The following is a 24265-nucleotide window of genomic DNA, read 5'->3' as shown; positions in this document are numbered from 1 at the left end:
ATTGTTGACCTCGCCTTCCTATCTATTATATACTGGGGTTGCAAATGGATTGAGATTGAAAATTGATTTGCTTTTTTATCCAAATTCAAATTGAATCATTTCCATCATATTTAATTCAAATATCGAATACTATCAATATATTCAACAAAAAAAAATCAATATGTTATATATTATTAATAAAAATAAGTTTTTTTGTTATGATACTTTTGGAAAAATAAAAACTAGAAAACCTTCAAAAATATGCACCCCCCGGTTACATCCTATAGAGTACCTTAGTTCATACAAGAGAATGGATATAGATCAAACAACGAATAAAAAATGGATACATGAATTAAGTGGAAGGGTGTGAGTAGGGTTTTCTTGGTGGCAAATTTAAATTTGGACTCCACAAAATTGTAGTTTAGGCTTTTAGCCAAGGCACAAGAATGTGTGGATCAGCCATTCTTAACAAGATGCAAGCCATCTTGGAGATGTAGATCAATATATACTTTATAAGATATGTAACATCATGTATACAAAAGAGGGAAAATCTATGATGCAGAAAAAATATGATATGAGAAGAGTTTTGATCAATCGAAACCCATTTATGAATTTTGATAAATAACACGATTGCTATCACCTTTATGATTCCAGTTAACTGGTCAGAAGTTTTTCAGATATTATATCTTTTCCATATTATAATCAAACCAAAAAAAATTTCCATTGAAGTTTGGACAAACATGAGACTCCTTGTCAGACCTAATTGAGTTTGAAGTGGGCCTTGAAAGAAGCCTAATAGAAAGATGTATTTAGTGGTCTTAAAAGAATTGGGCCGGAAATGCATTTATAAAGAGGCAAGTCAGTTTAGGTCCACATCCATTACTCTAGCGCTACGATTTTTTTTTTTTGAATACTCTAGCGCTACGATTGTACTCTCGACTTTGGTTACGAAACACTCCCTCGAAATTAGTCCACCGTACATCTGTAGCGGTAGGATAAGTGTATGGAGATAGAGAGAGAGAGAGCGCGCGCGCCCCCGAAGAGAGAGAATCGGAGATCGAGATCCCATTACGAAAGTACGGTAAGAAACCCTAGCTTTCTTCCAAACCCCTCTGTGCTTTCCCTCCCATTTCTGGGGTTCTCTGCGAAAACCCTAATTCCTTGCGAAACTAGGTTTTTCGCCATTCACGATCTATCGCCTCGGCGGTCAAATCCTCCGCATGCGCTCTCTAGGGTTTCGGACTGTAAAGCCCTAGTCTGAAACAACCTTCGTCGTCGTGAAAACAAATTAGGGTTTTGTTTTTTATCAGATCGGACTTGGTGTTTTTTGATTTACATGTATGGCTTTGGTCGGGGAAGGTGGTGATGGTTCACGAGAGAAGCACAGATGGGCAGAGAGCAAGGTCTACACCAGAAAAGCGCACAACAAGGGCTCCAAAAATGTTCCTCAACAACTCTCGTCTCAAACGCTAGCACCTGAAGATGGAAACTCGTCCCAGCAGCAGCTTTTGACTCGTTTTGATGCGGCGTCGGATGATTCCTCCAGTCTCAACCGGCGGCAAGTCGCCGTTCCGAACAGCCGTGACCCTCCGGCCGGGAACGGCTCGGTTAGGCCGGCTTTTCCCAGGTTGGAGAACCGGATAACCATAAATCTATCGTCGAGATCAAAGCAGGAGATGCGTGAGCTCCGGCGGAAGCTCGTGAATGAGCTTGATCAGGTTAGGAGCCTAGTGAAGAAGCTTGAGGCAAAGGAGCTGCAGCTTACTGGGTTCTCTGGTGGGGGTTATAGTCAGTCGCAGCTGTCGGCCAACGATGCCATAGATAACGGCGGTGCAAAGAGAGTACACTCTGAGGTGGCTTCTGTGGGGCCTCACGAGTCCAGGCCGTTGCATCAGCTCAGTATCTCGGTGGTTGAGAACAGCCAAGGGGTAAGCGACGTTGTTGAGAAAGAGAAGAGGACGCCTAAGGCTAACCAGTACTACCGCAATTCGGACTTTGTTCTTGGAAAAGAAAAGTTCCCCCCTCCTGACAGCAACAAGAAGTCGAAATCTAATAGCAGTAAGAAACATGGTGTAGTAGGAGATGGAGAATATGGCTTTGCGATGGACAAGCATACGGCTCAGGCATTCAAGAGTTGCAGCAATCTGCTTGCGAAATTGATGAAGCACAAACATGGTTGGGTATTTAATACCCCTGTGGACGTGAAGGGGCTTGGACTGCATGACTATTACAGCATTATTAAGCATCCAATGGACCTGGGAACCGTGAAGTCAAGGCTGAACAAGAATTGGTACAAATCTCCTAGGGAATTCGCAGAAGATGTTAGACTTACCTTCCGTAATGCCATGACTTATAACCCGAAAGGGCAAGATGTTCACATTATGGCGGAACAGTTGGCCAAGATATTTGAAGAGAAATGGGCGGTTTTACAGGCCGAACATAATCTTGATTCGAGGTATGAGATGGACCATGATATGGGTATACCTACCCCTACTTCAAGGAAGGTTCCTCCTTCCCTCCCTCCACCACTTACAGATATGAGGCGAACACTGGATAGATCAGAATCTACTACACACCCCATTGATCCCAAGATGAAGCCGGCTGCCTTCACCCCAACTGGTAGAACTCCTGCACCGAAGAAGCCAAAGGCAAAGGATCCCTTTAAAAGGGACATGACATATGAGGAGAAGCAGCGACTCAGCACCAATCTTCAGAGTTTGCCTTCAGAAAAGTTGGACAATATAGTTCAGATTATTAAGAAGAGGAATTCATCGCTCTGCCAGCATGACGATGAGATTGAAGTGGACATTGATAGCGTTGATGCAGAGACTCTATGGGAACTTGATAGGTTTGTGACCAACTACAAAAAGAGTTTGAGCAAGAATAAACGGAAGGCTGAGATTGCTGCTGAGCTTGCCATGCAGGCAGGGCAAGAAGCTGAGCAGAATGCAGCAGAAGTGGTTTGTTCCTTTCATATTTCTTCCCATGATTGAATATTCACTTCTCCATAATAAAAGGAGTTGTTGGCTGATACATGATTTATTTTACTATTTACAGAATGCAGCCCCAGCTATGGTGGAACCCTCTAAAGAAACTAAAGCAGGTAAAGTTTTGGAAACTTGCAAACGGGTTCCGGTTCTGTTTGTTTTTCTTTCTTTGTAAGTTGGCACATGATATCTTTCTCAATTACACTTCCAAATCTATTGTGTTCCCAACAGATGAAAAGATCATCTCCTCGGCCTCTCCTGTTCAAGCAGAAAAGCAAGGGGATAATGCTAGTAGATCAAGTAGTTCAAGCAGTTCTAGTAGTGACTCTGGATCCTCATCAAGTGGTAGGATTATTTCCAGTTAGTTGGTAGCTAAAAATGCCAATGTTAAATGCTCTACATATTTGGTTTTACAAGTAATAAAGCAAATTTTAGGTTGTCTTATTGAAAGTTAAGTCATTTATTTATTTCAAACTGTATTGGACAGATTCTGATAGTGAAAGTTCATCTGCCTTTGGATCTGATGCGGGGCATTCACCAAGGGCTTGAATGGATTCATTTCAGGTAGAATTTTAGTAACTTAATTGGATTATTGTTTTATCTTATGACTGCTGCTCTATTGAGTTAATTGTGATTTCATTTCCTTTCTCTCCCCATATGCTGATGTTTAATTTTGTATATTAACTCTCGTTTGCATCAATGTTTTTAAAACAAAGCCATCCACTGAAGTTGGCGGTTAACTGTTAACTTTTTTAAGTGTGTGGTTTGGATGGATCAACTATAAAGTAACTAAAAAGGAAAGAATAAGAAACATGGATGGATTACCAGATCATTCTTTTATATAATCATTGGTCTACCAGCTCGTTTACCATGCAACAATCTAATTTATAATAAAAATTCAGTCACAATCTATAAAACATATTTTGCTATGGTATTGTAAATTTCCATTTATCTATTTTTTGGGGATTACTATTTCCATTTATCTTCTCTATTCTAAATCAAGGTTTTAAAACCATCATTGATCGACAGTCAAACCATTCAGACCGGAAACCAGACAAGTCACTGGTTCCATTTTGCCCTGAACTGTTATTTTCTAAAAAATGTTGAGAAGTAAAAAGTATCTGACCTTGATGGTTGAACCATTTGACCTGGGCAGCAGTTTGCAGGTTTTGGCTTAATATAAAAGAAAATAAAAAAGAGAATGGAAGACACTGTTGATCTTCCTCTTCCTCCCATTGCATTCGAACCAGTGGCAGTGTCATCTCTCTCAGTCTCTCTCTCCCCCTTCCTCCTTCTTCTCTTTTTTCTTTCTCTCTCCTTCCACCCTTCTCAGCCAGTGTTTATCATCTTCCCTTGCCTTCTGCTGAAAAAAATGACTATTACCAGGAACAGGAAACTTCTGCAACAATGACGACCAGCAAATGAACAACGATGATGCAACCATGCTGGACCACTGTCGCCGCTGCATCTCCGTCGTCTTCCACTCTCTTCTATAAATATAGCCAATTTATATCTCTTCCTAACCTGACCTAATATGCTAATTCAATGGTCAAGATGCAACAAACACACTTATAAAAAAAGATGCAATAAAACCTAAAATTAACCTAAACTATTTTGACCTGCTTGACCTAGATGGTTGAACTTGAACCTCTTACCCGGAAACCAGTGGCCAAAGGCCCAAAGTGGAAAGAGTGAGGTAGGATTTGTTGCTTACATATCGTACAGGAGATTAGATCACTAACTTCCAATCAGAACACTCACGTGGATGGATTAGAAGATCTGATGGGCTGGCAAGTGGCAAGAGTGAGGTGAATAGAGCAGACTTGTACACTGGGCCTACCATTGAGGGATTCAGGGGCAGGAAAGGACTGTAATCCTTGTACTAAACATATTTTATTAAAAAATTACTTGAATAAGTACATGATGAAAAGAGAAGAATTCGGTTAGAGCATCAGATTTAGGTAATTCTATGAAACCACTTCACCTATTTTCCCTTGTCTCCCCTAGCATAATTAGTAAGTGAGCCATGATTAGGAAGTTCTTTGTTTGCTTAAGGAACCACCGGATTTTTAACCCATTCAGCAATTTAAAACCTTGCTATAGAAATTTTAGTTTTAAGACCTGATGCAAAGACAACTATGACAGTTATCTAAATGACTAAACCTTCTAGTGTTAGATTGGTTGGTAATCAGTTGTTTGGGAGATTGATCCAAAAAAAAAATCAGTTGTTTGGGGAGTGTTTTTTGGGTGGTGTAAGTGGTAGCCTTTTGTTCTCCTCGTCTTGTCTTATTACCAATCTTGTGTTCTCTTTTTTGTTTTAATATTTTACCATACAAATAGGTTATCTAAAGGCTGAAGCAGGCCTGCAAATAAGAGGGTTTGATCATTGTTTTTTGGGTTCTCTACCTGTTCTGCACTCAGTGGCTCAAAGGCTTGATATAAAAAGTAGAGCTCTAAGACATGTTACAACAGAAGAAACCTCTCTCTTTCTCTTTCTCTCTCTCTTTGTGCAGGCACAAAAGGAGGTTTCGATTTGGTTGTTGTTTGTGCCATGTGGAAGAATAAATAAGGAATCTTCCAGGTGACATGTGGCAACTCAGTTTAGGGAAAGTCCATGCTATTTTTCCAACATAAGACCCCTAAATGTTTCCTTTTAGAGTCAAAAGTTGATAATATCCTTGCAAATGAAGAAACAGGGAATTTGATCAGTTAGTACAATCATTAAACTATTTGGCGGTTTCACAGAACAATCCAATAGAGTTGCTGACTATTCTATTTTCGTAAGGGAGGGTGGAGGCCAGTTTTGGGATTTTCATAGAGGAGATTGGTTGAAAGAATAACTCAATAGTTCTCAACATTGGTTTATATTAAAAGCTGTCCTTTATACATTATAAGGTATTTTACATGACATCCAAATCCTAGTACTTTATGTTAAATGTTGTTACAAGGTATTTTACATGACATCAATATCATATTGCTTTATGTTATATGTTATTGAATTCTGTTCATACAGTGGTGCAAGGAGTGCTAATTGATGGTGTAACTTCTGGTTCACTTCTGTATTGGGTTTTGCTTTGTTGTTTTACTCAACAAAAATTTGGAAGTGATTAAGGTGGGCTTAAAGCTGTAAATTTTGCATTAGTTTTTGAGATACAAAATGTGAAGTACATTTTTCATCAGTTTTGGGATGCAAAATGTGTAAAACGAGACAAGAAGGCATTGTTTTTTGGTATCATGTGCAAATCATGATGTCCGCAAATACCTGTAAATCTGAGAAGGATGTTATTTTTGCACCCAGTTTGGATTTTCTCTGCAATCAAATAAAGCTTTTTGATTTCCTCATATACATAAAAATATTACTTGTATAATGCTTGGTCATTTCTTAGTCTACTTATCTTTTTGAATGTAATGGATGGCATATGTAGTATGATGCAAGTTGTTGGGTTGCCTATCCTGTGAATCACATTAAAGATATTATGCTTAAGCTCTTAGACTCATTTGCATTTGTTTATTAGGCTGTGTTTGGTTCTGATGCAAATGCAAATATGTACTCTGCATAAATACTCTCTTTCCGGTTCATGAATGCAAAGTATAGCCCGTTTTTTGTACTCTTCCTGTTTGTTTGAAATCGGTGCAAAACATGGCCCCATCATTAAATGCCTTATATTTTTGCTCAAGCACACCATTTATAAGAAGAGCAAGTTTGTATCCAAAAAATGGGTACAGTAATGTTCTCTTCTCACGATACAAAGATGTCAGATAAAACATTTTTGATATCTTAATCATTACTTTTTTATATGGCAACCAAATGCTCGCAAACGTGAACCGGAGTACATTAATACATTGGTTCGGCGTTTGTATTGCAAACACAGCCTTAATTTCAGTCATGTTCTAGTTATAGAAGTTAATCAGTTGTTATGGAAAGGAAAACATTTACAAAAGAAATTTATTGGTTATCATGGTTTTTATGGTTTTCTTATCAATAACATGTTTTTTGTTTGTTGGTTAGTCACTGGTTTTGAAAAGGCTCTGTTATCTTTGGTTGCTGCATTTCTTTGGGGAGATACTTTTACCATGTGGAGACATTCTGGTTTGCAAAGAACCCAATTTGGTTGCTGCATTTTTTCCTATATTCTTTTGTGTTGTTAAAGTGTTTGGTGTTTAACAAACATGAGAATAACAATCTTAATCACATGCCCCTTCTGAAAACAAGTGTAAAGTGGTATCCTCTTTCTGACCTCTTGGCCCAGAAGAGTTTGAACAAATCCACGGACCACCCGTCTCCAAGCATTTCAGGTAGACTTCACTGGTAGAGACCATTTAGGAAGAACATAAAAAAAAAAGAAACAAATTTTGATTGGATGGACATCAGAGTTTGCATTAATTGGTATCTACATTTGCTTTCATAGAAGTACTTGGTTTGTGTTAAAACCTTTGGTTTCACAGTTTGAGTTGTGAACCTGTGGCTGGAACCTTGGATTCTGGCCTCATCTGGTAGTTAAGAATATTTATCATCCATAAGGTAGTAGTAACATTCTGTTAAAGATGAATATCCTAAATAAAGTTCTGTTTTAGATGAATAGGGTCTAAAAGTAGGATGTCCTCTACAGTAACAGCATGAAGTTCCTATCTGTAATTTAAATATTGACAATTAAATTATTCTAACCCATTTACCATTTCCAGTAAAACCCTTATTTTCTCATTTTGTGATATGTGGCTGTTGATGCTCGATATTTTTTGCAAATAAACCATTTTGTTTATTTTGCCGTATGGTACAAGTAGACAGATAAATTTGCAGAACAGTATCACAGATCTTGTGCACTCAACTTGGTTTCTTTTAGATGACTTATCAAAACTTGGTTGTGAAAGGAAAACTTCCAGTCTTGAGGTTTCTTTCATCTCCTGACCACAAAGAAGATTATGGCACATGTGCTTGAAGGAACATGTTTTGTTGTGGTTATTGTAAAATTAAAATTCTCCTTTTTATTTTGATTTTTTGCCTAATTGCTTATCGAGTTATTTTTCATATGGCAGATACTTGGAGATGGGAGATGTAAGATTTAAGATAAAGAATTGGTTAGTTCTGATGATTGTTGGAATGTGACTGTCTGCTGGTTGTATATGAATCAGGCAGTTTTCAAGACCTTTCGTGGTTCTACAAAAAGGAGTGTTTTTGTCAGTTACTGAATTCATAGAAAGGCGATGATTTTTATGTGGGTTTTATTCTTCCAATCAGATGGACCCTGTTGGTCTTAAATCACAGGTTTCCCCATCAAAATTTGTATGATATGGTGGTGATTAGAGACCGTGTAGTAGTCACTGTAAATTTCTAACCAATGTTATTGCTCGTCTGGATGTTACTTGTTAGAAGTTTGTAATAGTTTATATTTGCTGGTTAACTGTAAAATTGGTTTTGTCTAATTGCGAATGGAGGAGTCCACCAACCACGGTCACTTGGAAGAGGCTGAAGAGTCTCAAAGGTGCAACAGTCGGGGAGGCCAAGGTTGCATTGCATCATCTTAAGTGCAGGATTTATACATGACGCATGTATATCCGGGTGTTGAATTGTAATCGTAATTTTTTATTATTAAGTCGTCATTGCTTCCAAATATTTTGCAGCATGCCGGCGTGGATGTGTATTGTTTATGCATACACAGAATTAAGGAGTTGGGAGCTTGGGTGCCACGGTGGCCGATGCAGCAGCTTCATCTAGTAATGACGTCTGAGCTTGATTTTCTCTTGCAGCAGCTGTAGATTACATTCATGCATCTATCTTTTCACTGGTTTTCACTCTATAGATCCAACTGTAATTTATATAAAGGGCCTGTTGCTTGTTGCGGTTCCATACAAGGTTATTTCCTGCATAGGTGGGGCCTTCAGATGTGGTCAATCCAAGAGATCAATTCATTTGGGTGGTGTTTGATACTGTGGTAAATGTCTATTTTGTTTGGTTTCGGAGTGCACCATGGACCATGGTAAATACTCCCATCTTTCAAGTTCCACAGTCCAGAATACACCACCTTTTTAGGTCATTCAAATAAACATTGATTTAGTATATATTTGATAATTGCAATGCTCTGAACGCTTTACCACTCTCTGGCTCTGTGCTACCCTAGAAAGCATTTAGGGTGTGATCAAATCAACTCCCACAAGATTGCCCCCTATAACGTTCCACAGCACATATATATTGGAAACATCTCCCAATGATAATATTAAAAATATTTCTAATACACCGGGAGATATTCTCAAAACACGGCAGGGATGTGCTGTGGGGGCTGATTTGAAATTTGTTGGGGTTGGGATTTTTAGGCTGGCATCAGTTTCATGAGGGCGCTACGGTCCACAATTATGAATTATCCTCACTGACGCTTGGCCGGCCAACCTTATGGTGAAAAGATACATTCCACACGCAGCGGATTAATAATTAAGCGCTTTCCACAAGTTGCATATATTTTTACTTAATTAAGAGAGCATACGCATCATGATCCACAGTTATGGGTACATTGAATATGCATCTATAGAAATCTGTACTCAAGGCTCTCGCATAACACGCAAATTCAACCATCACAACACACAAATGGGTTTCAAAGTAGCATATGATTTAATTTTAACTTTTGACATAATTTTATAAACTCTTTAAATTTTATAAATATTCATTTGTGTTTGGCATACTTTAGTAAACTTCTTTATTACCAAGAACAAAATTAATGTTTGTTTCTTAAATTACATATGGAAGTTTAAACCATGGTTTTCAAAACCGGACCAGACCGAACGGTTGGACCGGAAAATTGGTAACCATTCAGCCCCGGGTCCGGTTATAATGTAAAGCGTTATTTAGTAATAACTGTTGAAAAAGTCGAAAAGCCATTGAATTGGACGGTCGAACCGCTAAACCGTTCAACCCAAGTAGCGGTTTGCAGGTAGTTAAAATTTATTTTCGTCTGATTTAAAAAAAAAAAAATCCATTCATATTTTAGATTCTCCCTTATGAGTCAGGTTAGAACGAAAGTTCATTTTCATTCTAACTTCTAACCCTTTCAAGTTCCAACCCTCCTTCTCATACTCCAACGGCGCGGCTGACGACCTGCGGCAACCACAACCGACGTCGATCAAAGGTGAATTCCATGAATCACAACGACCAACAATTGTCATCCGGATTTCCTTCCTCAAAAGGGCTTCATCTATGGTGGTGAGCAACAAGGAGCAGTGGTGAATTTCCTTGTCATCAACAGCAAGGAGAAACAAAAGCAACAACGGCCGACGATTTTGCAACGACAGATTTCCTTCTTGTCACAACAGCAAGGAGAAACAAGAGCGGCAGCGGATGGCGATTTTACATAAGTTCTCTCAAAACTGTTGCTTTTGTTTTTGAAGGAGCACATCTACTCTGCTTCATGAGCAACGAGAATAGTGTCGCTACTCCTCCTCCCCTTTCCATCTCTCCATTTATTTTCCCTTATTCTTGTTCTCATTTTCCCTCATACTCTTGTTTTTATCTTATTAATTTATTAATTTTATTGTTTTTTTTTAACTTTCTCCATCTTTAGAATAGAGACTATCGGCTCTACTCTTTATCGCAGTGAAGAAGAAGAAGGGAGAACAGAGAGGAAAATTCTGTATTTTTTTAACTTAACTTATCAATATGTTTTGCAATATCGAAGCCTGCTCAAGTTGCATCCCTACCAGAAATTAGGTTCAAGTGGCTGCCCAAGTTGGATATCCATATACCCATACTCTTTTGGATGGAATAACCTGATTGTGGAAAGAAATTGTGTAGGTGCTAAGGGCTGTTTGATAAAAGTTGAATTGAATGACTTATTATTTTGTTTTTGAAAGGATAAAAGTATTAATTAATTAAATATTTGAGGTATTATAATAATCAATAATCCCACTAGCTTCAACCATTAAGGAACTCACAAGTCACAACCTCTTCAATAACTTGTTCACATAAGCCTATGGCAGAAATGGGTATATGCTTTCATCATCATACAAGCCTTATTCCACTCATATGGGGTTGGTCTCGGTTACATAAATCCTGTTTTGCCATTCCATACAAGCGCTTAAATCATTTCTTACTAGGTTACCAAAAAAGAAAGTCACTCAAATGGGGTTGTTCTCGGTTACATAAATCCTTTTTGGTCTACCCTTCAACTTGCAAAAATCATTTCTTTTCATGGATGCCGTTAACAATCACTTCTTAGTTTGCAACTTTGCATGGCAAATTACCGGTCAATTAACATAACACTTTCAAAGAAACTTCTGAAAAATCACCACTAAGAGCAAGTGAGCAACCAGACGTGGGTTTTTTAAGGTTGGAAAGAGAGGAAGTTCTTTCCTTCATGGGCTACATGTAAAGTTTATCTTGGCAACCTTGAAGAGTTCACTTTTTCTACAATAGCATTGGGATCTGCTCCTCGCACCATTCTGACAGCCACATCCCACCTTGTATTGGAAATATCTCCCATGAATAATAACACACAAGTATGAGAGATGTTCCCAATGTATAGCTGGTACGTGATGTGAGATCGGTGTGAAGAAACTCTGTAAGAAACAGATCAGGGCTCTATGTTAAAAGTTAAAACGGAGAATGTATTGGTGTAGCCCCACCAACATGTCACTTCATCTAGGACCATAACAGTATACATAAAAGGCTTTTCATTTTATTATTTTAGTCCAGTGCAATAACTTTATAACATTAATGTCGTAGCACAAGTGATTTGCTTGATCATGCCCACGGCCTAGAATTCTTTGTCCAAATGCCTATATAGCTCTGATTCGCTTGTAGAAATGTAGTTCTTGAATTGTGGACTTAATCAAAGTGGTTTGCTTTGGAAAATATGAGACTGATGTGGTTCAGAAATGTAACTCTTAAAAGGAACCAAACAAACGTCCATCAGTCCCATATTGAAGATTTAGGAAGGTTCAGAGATGTGGTTTTAAAAGTTTAATAATCGGTACAGAATGGACGTTTGTTTGGTTCTTTTTATCTTAACGGCTTTTCTCCCTTACTTTTTCGATACATGATCGTTGCTTTGGGTGAACGGCACCAAACATGTTGCGTCTCCTAGTTTCTTTTATGTTTTTTTCTGTTTCTGTCACCCCAAAACGAATAATATAAAGTAGGAAGGACTAGCCGACTAGAAAATGCATCAAGTAAGTTGAATAGCACAGCACGAGAACAATGAAAGACAGAAGGAAGAATAGCATGAGGCCTGTGGATTGCTGCGGATGCCGGCCTTTAGCCTTTCTACTGGCCCTGCCCTGTGTCATCCTGTCCCTCTTTGTATCGATCGCTGGCGTCATTGTCTGGGCCATCGGGTTTTCTCTCTCTCTCTTCTTTATAATTTCTTGGATGGTGTTATTCTTGAGGATTAGGGTTTGAGATTTTGTCAGATTTTTGATGGGTTCAACCCAAAGCCCGAGCACAAAATAGATTAAACTGTTAACTCAGACCAACCCCATTTGCACCCCAAACTCTAACTACTCATAAATTCTTCCCACATCCCAATCTACAAGACATTACTCCCATTATGTATTAGGGACAGCTCCCTGAATGACAAGGGAGATATTCTCAATGTGTAGTTGTAAATTTGTAATATTACTGTGAGTAAGGTTGTAAGAAAAAATTTGTGGATAAGAGATCTAAGCTCATTTGAGAGTACTTTTTGGCCTAAAATGAACTTATGAAAGTCACTTGTTGAAATGGGCTTTCTACAAAAACACTTTTTTAGTGTTTAGCTGATCATCAACTTTTTTTTTTTTTTAATTTCTCCCTACTTTTTTAATTGGGATTTTTTTATGCGAAAAGCCCATTTTGAGCTTTTTGTTCATCGATTATTATTATTATTATTTTAATTGGCTTTGGGCTTTTCTAGTGATATTTCTGATTTTTATCTGTTTATTTATTTGCTTGCTTGTTCATTTGTTATTGGGATAGGTCGGTAGTGGGTTTGATATGCCCATGTTGCCTGTGCGTGCCGGCCCTGGTGGACTTTGCCCTAGAGCTGATCAATGCCCCGCTTCACGTCTTGGAGTGGCTTACCTCTCATATCCCCTGCTAGACTTACACGTCAATCCAATTCCATTCTTCTCTGTGCTTCAGTTATATACTACTTGGTTTATTTTTAAATGAGGTCTCAGTTTTCTTTCTTAAATTTTCTGTGAAACGCTGATGTGAGAATGTGTTTGTACTACATTAATTTGATTTGTTGTTTCTGGTTCATACGAGACGAAATGTCGTGTGGTTGGAGCATGAGAACAAAAGAAAGGCTCCTCCACTATTTTGTGTACTTTGTATCTGTAAAAATGTATGTGTTTAGTTATTTACTGTTGTTATTATTATATATATGATCTTGAATTTCTGATAAGGGTGTAAATGGAGCGAACTGAATCAGCTAATATCTAAATTCAAATTCGATTAGAAAACTGATTATTTGAATTTAATCGATATCTGACAGATCATTTGTAATCCGAATTCAATTATCTGAATCTAAACAAATTTAATTGATGTTTTTATCCTTGTAACCTTTACAAAACAAAGAAATAAACTGTAATATAATTGTGGATATATTAAAGATTGACATGCCCTCATTTTGAGGGTAGTGACACTTAACCCTTCAAATTTTCATTTGTAACAAAGACCCATTTTGAAGCTTTCAGCACTTTGCCCTTGTCATGCTAATGGGCTTGACAGTAAAGGTAAAATTACTAAAACACCCATTCAAAGTTAAGAAAATATAAAAAAAAATAGTCATATTAAAGCATTATATCTCTTATTGTATTTTTAGCCTTTTTTTGTGACTTTTAATGTTTTTGTATTTCCCTCTATTACTTTTCATTTTCTTTAATTCTTTGTTTTTCTTTATTTTGATGTATTTTTATCTTTTTTTTTTCAGTTTAGTTGTATTTCCTTTTTTTTTTACAATTTCCTATTTTTCTTTTCTTTTTATTTTTGCTGTATTTTTTCAATTTTTTTTGCAAAATGATCTCAAAGGAAATTTGGGGTTATGGAAATGTTTAAAACAAATACATGAGAATCTTTAATGAAATTTAACTAAGGCTGTGTTTGGTTGCTGTGCAATTTTATTCGCACTAGTACAAATGCATGGAAATGCAAATAAAGAAAATGCAAATTCTATTTTAATTTTGATTTGGATTTTACTTTATTCTGCTTCATGTCTTAATTTACTTTATTTATACTGCAATCAAACAAAATAAACTAAAATTTGAAACAAAGATAGGTCAGAGTTTACACTCAAATTATTTGCACTGTCATATTTTTGCATTAGTGCAAATTTATTTGTATTTCAACCAAACTCAGCCTAATGAAATTCTAATGTCCAGGACAAAGTGTTGGAATCTGGAAGCTCAAGGTGGGTCTTTGTCAAAAATGAATGTTCAGGGTGCTAAGTGTTATTAGCCTCAAAGTACAGAGAGTTTATAATTTGTCCTATAATTTTATTAGAGAGGAATATATAGTATTTAGGTCATTCTCATATGTGTATATTAATGATTCAGATATTGATTGGATAGAATAATCATATCCAAATTCAATCTAACAAAATAAATTGTGCAAGTTTCATATTGGAGTTCAAATAATTAATTAAACTTATTTAACATTTGAACTCAAATTGAGGCTAATGGAATTCAAGCTCAAACTATTTAATAATGCGATTATACCCTTGATCTCAAACACGAAATTGGATTTTCGGATACCATTTAGGGTTTTTTTTTTTTTTTGGATTTTGAAGGGAGAATTTGGTCAATAGGATTTTGATTCTCATTGACCAAAAAATTCATATATTTTTTTTAGATTTATGTGAGAACCAGAGAAAGTTTATTTTCATAGGTATTACTTACTCGTGAATGTAATAACTATTTCCTAGATGGGTAAATAAATTTTTTCACTTGGGGGAAAGTCATTAACACTTGAATGGGATAAAAGTGCCTATTTTAATAATAATTTTTTCACTTAGGGGAAGTACTAACACTAAAATGGCGATTACTTTATTTACCTAAAAAAATAAAAGAATATAAATAAATCCATTTACATGAATAAGTGTTTCCCTGGATAGATACATTTATCCATATAAATAATTTACAGAAAAATAAACAGGGCCTTATAGTACTCATACTTTATCTCAAATAGTATACTTACGCTGATTCATTGATTTGCCCACCGGATTACAATCGTACACAGACAAGGGGACAAATCATGTGAGTTCATTACTTAAATTATGTGATCAGGATCAGGATTTTTATGGATAGGTGGTTCGGTGGGCTTATTGTTTGTCTCTAAACTCTTCTACCTCTAGGCCATCCATATCTTTGTCTAGAGGAAACTTCCTTTGACTACACCATTTGTTTTTATCAACGTGAACGGTGAATCATAGTGTCTACAAATAAGGCTCTGTTTGTGGCATCTTTTTATGTGATTTTTTAGTTGTTTATAAGTTGGGTAGACTGTGATATGGTCTTTTTACATTTAATTTATTATTGATTTAATTGCCAAAAGTTGGTGTATCAAAAAATTCGAAAAGTTTATTTTGGGCTGATTTCGAGAAGTTTTAAATAGAGTTTTTCATATCTTTCTCACTTTATTCTTACATAGGAAGACATGAAAAAATACAGGTAGCCAAATTAACTTCAGACTGTTCAGATCATGTTCCTAAAAAGACTTATCAAACGACCCATAAGTTAAAGGAACTCCATAAACCAATACTTGTATGAGAACTAAAAGGCAATGGCTGTTTAATAGGCTGTGAACTAATGATTATATCCCACTCCAGCCATCCACAGTCAATTAATGCAAATTATTGTGTCATGTGGGGGATAGCCAGTTTTCTCAATTTCTTGCGGAAATGTGAGATTGAGGTATCCGTTCCATGTTTTATGTGACAGCCCAATTATATGCACTGGGTTTGAATGGACAGTCTATTCTGATTTAAGAAATAAAAAAAAAAGTAAAAAATTAAAGGGGTTTTAATGGTTCAATCCACCCTAGGGTGGAGTTAAGGTTTTTAGGGATTGATGTCAAATTTATAGACAGGATGCGTTTGTGGGAAGTGGGTTATTAGTAGACTAAGAGTAGACTGCAAATAAATTTCTGAGGGGAATTACAGTCTAAATCAACCGGCTGAATCATTTTATCACCTGCCAGTGGTCACCCATCAAATCAACGGTTTTTGTCTCAAGGACAATTTTAGGATGAAATAAAACTGGTTGCCTGACCCGCTCCTGACCGTCCAATTTTCCAATTTTCAAAACCACAGGGTGGGCAACAAACAGAGTGATTGGATTTTTTCTTTTTTGTGATTGGAAAATTTTGGGTACGTAGAATATGACAACATTATCTAAACGTTATTGCGTGCAATTGCTTACCGTGGAAAAAAAATAGAAGAGAAAATGTGAATTTGTTTAATTCCCTGTTAAATCGGGTTTGGGGTGGGACGGGACCTAATTGGTAATTGCGGTCGTGTATTGGTCATTAAAATGTGAAGCGAAGAAGGACCAATCCCATTTATGTTATATTGATATGTGGGTCATCGGGTACCCTTGATTCTTGATTAGGAGAGTGTTCACGGTACGGTTAACGAGCATATTTTTTAAACCGTATTGGTCCTTTTACTTTCTTAAATTTCAAACCGAAACCAAATCACATCAATGGGTTAATGGTTGATCAGTTCAATTTTCCATGTGTATGTATATATTATTCATCGATTTTCATGAGCACCCTTATTGAATCCAATAAGTCAGATTAAATGACAAATCTGCCCTAATCAGGTCGGCTATAATTGGATTATGATCAAATTTGGGTTGACATGAATTCATCCCATCTGACCTGTTGTTGGCATTATAATATTGAAAAATTATATTTACAAACATGATTAAGTATAGATGTACTATCTATAATACATGGAATGAGGGCGGGCTGGGTTCAGCCGTTGCCGTTCAGTGTTTCAGCATCCTATCTTTTACCCAAATAAGAGTTGTTTCGCGTTGGGTTTGTATAACCCAGACCCGTTGATGTAATCGTAATTCGTAAATAAAACGTGGTGCGGCTGCAGATAGAGTTTAAAGGGTTGTTAGAGTAGAGTCCACAGTTCCGAATGAAAAGAGGCGCCAAAATGAGCCAACCATCATTGCTTACGCCACATCAGAATCATAACCCAAGATTTGTTACCGTGGCCTACCAAGACGTTTCTCTACTTTATTTGATTCAAGGTGGGCCCTATTGATACATGGAAGGTTTTATTTCGTTGTTTTACACACACTACACTCTCGTCTCTCGTCTCTCGTCTCTCGCTCGTAGCAAAAATAATGGTTGCATTAAAGAAGCAATTCCTTATCTTACCTGTCCTCTTGCATGCACTATTCAATCTTTCTATATGCCAAATGTTTAAAAAGGAAGAAAACTTTTAATACACTGAAGCACACCCCACCACCACCACTCTATTCAAGACCACGTTACAGAACTCGGCCAAAATCTGAACACTACTCTCCGGCAGAGCTCCATGATCGCGTCTTCTCCATCCTAATTAAGCTTATCTTATCTTTGTTTCAAGCTTCAACAGAAAACCCGGAAGCGAAAATGGAAGCCCAGAATCATATCGGCGCTAAGGGGCATCCCACCACCACCCAACCGGCTGTTCGGGCTAGCTCCTCCGGCGGAACCCTTGGCCGCCACCTAGCTCGTCGGCTTGTCCAAATCGGCATCCGTGACGTGTTCTCTGTGCCGGGTGACTTCAACCTTACGCTGCTCGACCACCTCGTTGCTGAATCGGAGCTCAACCTCATCGGCTGTTGCAACGAGCTCAATGCTGGATACGCTGCAGATGGGTACGCCCGTGCCAAGGGGGTTGGTGCTTGCGTCCTCACCTTCACTGTTGGTGGGCTCAGCGTCCTCAACGCCATCGCCGGTGCTTACAGTGAGGACCTCCCTGTTATTTGCATCGTTGGTGGGCCCAATTCCAATGATTTTGGTACAAACCGCATTCTACACCATACGATCGGATTGCCGGACTTCAGCCAGGAATTTCGGTGCTTTCAGACGGTTACATGTCATCAGGCAAGTTACTGTTCCACCCTCATGGATTAGAGATCGAATTGCCATTATATTTAATTTCTCTGATTTGATTGTTAGAATAATGCTGGATTTGGCATCGCTGATTTTATATCTCTGAAATTGAAGAAAGGGTTATGGCTATGTTTGCAACAGGCGGTGGTGAATAATTTGGAGAATGCACACGAGCAGATAGACACTGCATTTTCGACTGCTTTGAAGGAAAGTAAGCCAGTTTATATTAGCATTAGCTGCAATTTGCCAGCAATTCCTCATCCGACGTTCGCTAGGGAGCCTGTTCCTTTCTTCCTCGCACCATGGTATGGTTCCGCTCTCTGGGATTCTCCTTTTCTTTCACAATTCATGTTTTAGTTTTATATGAAGTTGGCATGTCTTTCGGTTTTGGAAGCTTGTGAGTTGTGAATTAATTCTGATGAGATGAACTGAAACAGGGTTAGATAAAGTGATGAAGTCCCTTCTAATGATTTTACCTCGTTTGACGTTTAGGGGGCGTTCTTTTTTTTCGGATTTTGAGAGGGGGAAAGTTTATTTTCTGGGTATCAGTTAACCCATCAATAACTTGGCCAATATTTGAATGGGACAAAAATTACCCTTTTATTAATGGATTAGCGAACGAGGCCTTACTTCTATACAAATGCGTTGATGTTTTATTCGAGAACCAAACTACGAAACTAAACTTGATCGCTTTCCCTATAAATTGAATGGTGACTTTTCATATGGTGCAAATTTGATGGGTATTTTAATATTTTTTCCTCTAAATAACTCTAGTTACTTTGCCCTGAAATATTGTTTTGGAAGATTGCTTAGTGACACATTTTTGGTTGTCTAGGGGGAAGTGATTGAAATGGGAGTGCAAGTAGGAAGTAAAATGTAGTCCCTACTTTTGTAGGAGGAATGCTATATATTTCGGAATGAGGTATGGAGCAAGATGATGTGGATGTAGTTCCCACTTTATACGAAAGAGAATTGAGGTCTTACAAAATTCATCAATTTATATGAAAAAAGAACTCTCTCTCCCTTGCCGGAAGAATCACCTAATAAATTCATCAATTAACGTGATGCCTCAATTTGTAATGAGGTCGTACAAAATTCCTAAGAGTGTGATTGATGACATCAACAAATACCAAAGACAATTCTTATGGACAAATAATAGTGAGAGGAAACCCCTCCACTTAGTTAATTGGACTTGTGTATGTACCACCAAAAAATGGGGTGGTTTGGGTCTCAAAAACATTGAATGGGTAAATGATGCTTGTCTAGCTAAGCTTGGATGGAAAATAGTCAAAGAAAATGACAACTTGTGGGTTCAAGTTGTCACAAGAAAGTACTTAATAAAGAGAATTATTGGGAAATAAAAAGAGAAGGAAAATTCTTGGGCTTGGAAAGGAATCCTCTCAGCTAGAAATCTTCTAAGGGAAGGCATTGGACGGGAAGTAGGCAATGGAGAAAAAATACATTTTTGGGATGATGTTTGGACTGATGATACCCCAATAAGAAGTTGTGTGAATAGGGATGCCATATCTAATGAAAACTTGAAAGTGAGTGAGGTGATAGATATAGAAAGAAGAGTGTGGAAAGAACAAGTAATAAGGAACTTGGTTCCACACCAAGTGTGGGAAAAGATGAGGACAATTTTCATTCCTTCAGCTCCTAAAGAAGATAGATTAATATGGAGACCAAATACGGATGGGGAGTTCTCAATTAAAACTGCCTACTTAAAGGCAAGTACTTTAGATAGTGTTCTTCCTAGGGGATCTAGTGAGATCACAATAGTATGGAACCTAAACAACCCCCCCCTCCCCCCCCCCAAATACAAGAACTTTATGCACCTCCTATAAAAAATGAACTTGCTTAATAGAGGAATGAAGATTGATGGGTCTTGTAGTATTTGTGGTGAAAGTGAGGAGGATCTGAACCACATTTTTGTCAATTGCTACCATGCAAAACAGATTTGGTTGATTACCCAAAGTACATTCAAGTCCACAAGTGAATTAATTTTCTCAGTTCAGGAGGTGTGGGAAAAGGTGAATGATAATGATCCAAATATCTGTCAAAATTCAGATACTAAGGAAAATTTTGTAATTTTACTTTGGCATATTTGGAAAAATAGAAATGAGAAAACTTTCAAAAATAAAATCTTACCTCCTGCTATCATTCTTGATAGAGCTCTCAGCTCTTTTTGGGAGATTAAATCAGCTCCTAAGGAAAAGAGTTGGATCCCGGTAAGATGGATGAGTCCATGTTTAGATTCTATTAAAATAAATTTTGATGCTTCCTGTGTAAATGGTCACTGCTCTATAGGTTGTGTTGCAAGGGATCACTTAGGAAATATTCTTGACCTTAGTTACCACTGTTAACTTAGCTGAAGCTTGGGCTGCTTGGGAGGCCCACAATATAGCAAGCAATTTCAGAAACAGGTACATCGTTATTGGAGGTGATTCAAAGCTTGTCATCGACTGCCTCAATGACAAAACCAAACCGCCATGGAGATGAAAGCATATCATTGAAGACTGCAGGACCATAAGATACAGCTTGGAAGGAAAATTTCAGTATCAGCATGTTTTCAGAGAAGCAAATATAGCTGCAGATTGGTTAGCTAACAAAGTTCATGAAGTTTCTGTTTTGAATGGGCTGATTCCAAGACCTTTAACGTTAATTTCTTGCTTAGATTTTTGGGGACGTGCTACCCCCAGAGCTGTGTAGCCCCTCTGTTATTATCCCGTTTTATCAAAACAAAAGAGAGAGAGAGAGAGAGAGAGAGAGAGAGAGAGAGAGAGAGAGAGAGAGAGAGGGTAAAAGGAAGGTGGTAAAAACTTTGCATCAGTTTTTGAGATGCAAAACTTGCACTGCAAGTGAGACAAAAACTTACAAATTTTGTATCAGATAGGGGTGCAAATCATAATTACAAACAAATGGATGAAAAACTGAACTGAGTGCAAAATTTGTATTCCATTCAGCTTTGCACTGCAAGCAAACAGACTTCTCGAAGGAAACTTGAAAATTGAAATATCTTTGTGAACATTAAAAATTGTTATTCTCCTTGAGGCTACTTTAGTTTCATTGTGAAAGGGGCAGAAGTCTTTTCAATTTGTAAAATCTTAGTTATATTTTTGGCCCTTTTCCTGTCTCCTATTTATAATCAATATGTTAGATCAACTTAGTAATGACAATTAGGCATCACATATAGGTCCATTCTGGTTGTGATCTTCAGAATTTTTTCCTGTGATTGTAGTGGTATATTTCTCCAATCAAGAATATGTGTGGCTATCAAGAACATGTTTCTCATTAGATTGTTGAGCTATAAGGAATATATTGTGGCTTATGAATAAGATTCATAAGCCTTTTATACTCTCAGCAAGCAGATAAAATAAGGCCATTGATTTTCACTATGATCAACCTTACTTGAATGCAGGATGAGCAATCAAATGGCGTTGGAAGCAGCAGTGGAGGCAACGGCTGATTTACTGAATAAAGCTGTGAAACCTATCATTGTGGGTGGGCCCAAGCTAAGGGTGGCCAAGGCACAAAAGGCCTTTGTGGAGCTGGTAGATGCATGTGGATATCCTTTTGCAGCTATGCCATCCGGCAAGGGACTGGTACCAGAGCACCACCCACACTTCATTGGGACATACCGAGGTGTTGTCAGCACCAGCTTCTGCAGTGAGATGGTGGAGTCTGCTGATGCCTATGTTTTTATTGGCCCCACCTTCGATGACTCCAGCTCTGTGGGGTACTCATTGCTGATCAAGAAGGAGAAAGCAATAATAATTCAGCCCAAGCGTGTGACTATTGGTAATGGACCTTCCTTTGGTTGGGTTTTCATGGCTGAATTCTTGACTGCATTGGCCAAGAAGCTGAAGAAGAACAGCGCAGCAGTGGAGAATCACCGCCAGATCTTTGTTCCTCCCACCATCCCTATCAAGCACAATCAAGATGAACCTTTGGGAGTTAACATCATCTTCAAACACATTCAGGCACGACACAAAGACAATCTAGATTTTTATGACTACCCAATTTTGAGTTTTATGGTCAGAAAAACATGATGATTGGTTGACTTTTATATATATCTAAGGAGCCTAACACATTAAACAGGAAATGTTGGGTGGAGACACTGCAGTTATTTCTGAGATTGGAGGAGACTCATGGTTCAACTTTCAGAATCTCCACCTTCCAGGAAATTGCAAGTAAGACAAAGGACTTGTTCATATAAATTATATCTAAATGTTTTCCATTTTTTCATTCAGCAATGAAGTTTAACAGCAACTTTTGTGAAGATATGAATTCCAGATGCAGTATGCATCCATTGGTTGGTCGGTAGGTGCAACACTTGGGTATGCCCAGGCAGCTGAAGACAAGCGTGTGATTGCCTGCATTGGTGATGGAAGTTTCCAGGTTGGTCGCTGTGTCCATTCTATGACATAGCATGATCCATCCATGTTGAATCTAGATAAGATATAAAGCCCCATTTGGGAGGGCTGAGCTGAACACTTAGATAAGATGGTTCAGCTGCTTTGAGGTGCTCCAGATAAGCTATCTAAAGAGGCTGAAGTGAACAACCCAAAAAATGACTAACTGGAAGCCAATTTGGGCTATTTGGATTTTTCACCAAACATAGCTTAAAGGCTGTCCATGTAGGTCCCAACTCAGACAGCCAGAAGTCGTCGCTTCAGTCCTCCCAAACAGGCACATACTTATATATATACATCTAACAGGTTTGGTGCCTAGTGAAACTAATCAATTCTTTGATTCTTTAGGTAACAGCTCAGGATATTTCAACAATGATCCGTTGTGGTCAAAGGAACATTATATTCCTCATCAACAATGGAGGATATACAATAGAAGTAGAGATTCGTGACGGCCCCTACAATATCATCAAGAATTGGGACTACACCAGGTTTGTGGATGCAATTCATAATGGCGAAGGAAAATGTTGGACTGCCAAGGTGAGCATGAAAAGAGAAATGTTGAGCATCTCTTCTATTTCCCTTGTGGATGATGCAATCCATGTCTCATCACTGTAAACCTGCCTAGTCATCTAGACTATTAAATTTCTGAATCTTTTCAGTTGCCATTTCTGAAGAAACTAGATTCACTTTATACCAAATTGATGAGCTTGGGTTTTGTTTGATTAGTCTAGTTTCTCTGCTATGACAACTCAAGAGATCTCTCATGGAATTATTGGAAGCATCCACAGCTAGTAATCCAAAAACACCCTCTCAACATATCATAATTGCATGCTTTATCATTAATCATTTCCCACTTAAGTAGGTTTATGGATTTGACAATTGAAATCCAGGTAAAGACAGAGGATGAACTGACAGCGGCAATTGCAACAGCTACAAGAGACAAACAAGATTCCCTGTGTTTCATTGAAGTTTTTGTGCACAGGGACGATACTAGCAAGGAGCTTTTGGAGTGGGGATCCCGAGTTGGTTCTGCAAACAGCCGACTTCCCAATCCCCAGTGAGTACTGAATTTTGGTTGCCTTTTTTCCCCTTGAGGGTGGGTTGAGGAGGTAGAGATGACAGTTTGATAATGCTGAGCTTGTGAATATAATTGTAAATCACATTTCATGTGTTGGAATGAGATCAGTGTTTTAATTGTCATGTCTCTTGTTTGTTGTAACCAGAGTAGTTTTGGTTTTGTTATCAAAATAACAGCTGTTGGTGTTCTTTATATAATCCATGGGCAACTCTACCATGTTTATTTATCATTGACTATAAGATAAATAGGTGTTGGGGAATTGCAGAAATGAGTGTAAAACCAATCCCAGGACAGCAAGAACTTTTCCCCTAAGTTTGTTTGTGAAAATAGGTATGCCAACAATAATGATAACAAGTAAATAATTCAGGCAAGTAACAGAAAAATAGATAACAGTCACCACACAATAGCACACAAGATTTTTTTACGTGGAAAACTCCAAAATCGGGGAAAAACCATGGGACCTATGGTTCGTAAAAGTCTTCTACTAATTCAGAAATTAATGGGTACAATCTTCTTTGGTTGCAACTAGAGGTTTACAAACATTAAGGAAATAATCTTTGGCTCATAAGAACAGCATTAACAACACTAAGTGCAAGGTGGATACAAGACAAATAGAGGTTTAGATCTCACCAAGTTGCTGTAAATTTGAACTAAGAAGTAGAAAAAGGAAGAATCACCAAATCTGAATTGGAGTTGGATTCTTAACTCCAGTACTTAATATTATCAAGAACGG

The 24265-nt window shown here is 37.8% G+C and overlaps 3 protein-coding genes across 3 annotated transcripts; all 3 read left to right on the top strand.

The window, feature by feature from the left end:
* Positions 1-822: 822 nt before the first annotated feature.
* On the top strand, positions 823-8373 carry LOC148877569 (transcription factor GTE4-like). Its single transcript, XM_088942166.1, has 5 exons — positions 823-2939; positions 3037-3082; positions 3198-3311; positions 3454-3530; positions 8001-8373. The coding sequence occupies exons 1-4, from the start codon at positions 1320-1322 to the stop codon at positions 3513-3515; spliced, it is 1842 nt and encodes a 613-aa protein (XP_088798292.1). The 5' UTR covers positions 823-1319; the 3' UTR covers positions 3516-3530; positions 8001-8373.
* A 3733-nt stretch (positions 8374-12106) lies between these two features.
* LOC148877568 (signaling peptide TAXIMIN 1-like) lies at positions 12107-13333 on the top strand. Its single transcript, XM_088942163.1, has 2 exons — positions 12107-12284; positions 12904-13333. The coding sequence occupies exons 1-2, from the start codon at positions 12148-12150 to the stop codon at positions 13025-13027; spliced, it is 261 nt and encodes an 86-aa protein (XP_088798289.1). The 5' UTR covers positions 12107-12147; the 3' UTR covers positions 13028-13333.
* Positions 13334-17244: 3911 nt separating this feature from the next.
* LOC148877567 (pyruvate decarboxylase 1-like) lies at positions 17245-23654 on the top strand. Its single transcript, XM_088942162.1, has 7 exons — positions 17245-18033; positions 18184-18347; positions 21461-22022; positions 22141-22232; positions 22323-22440; positions 22803-22991; positions 23345-23654. The coding sequence occupies exons 1-7, from the start codon at positions 17332-17334 to the stop codon at positions 23513-23515; spliced, it is 1998 nt and encodes a 665-aa protein (XP_088798288.1). The 5' UTR covers positions 17245-17331; the 3' UTR covers positions 23516-23654.
* The last annotated feature ends 611 nt before the right edge of the window (positions 23655-24265 follow it).

This window comes from Nelumbo lutea, chromosome 1 (assembly GCF_056320005.1).
Source record: "Nelumbo lutea isolate HS-2025 chromosome 1, American lotus-T2T, whole genome shotgun sequence".
Classification (NCBI taxonomy): domain Eukaryota; kingdom Viridiplantae; phylum Streptophyta; class Magnoliopsida; order Proteales; family Nelumbonaceae; genus Nelumbo; species Nelumbo lutea.
This window is presented reverse-complemented; position numbering and strand designations above follow the sequence as displayed.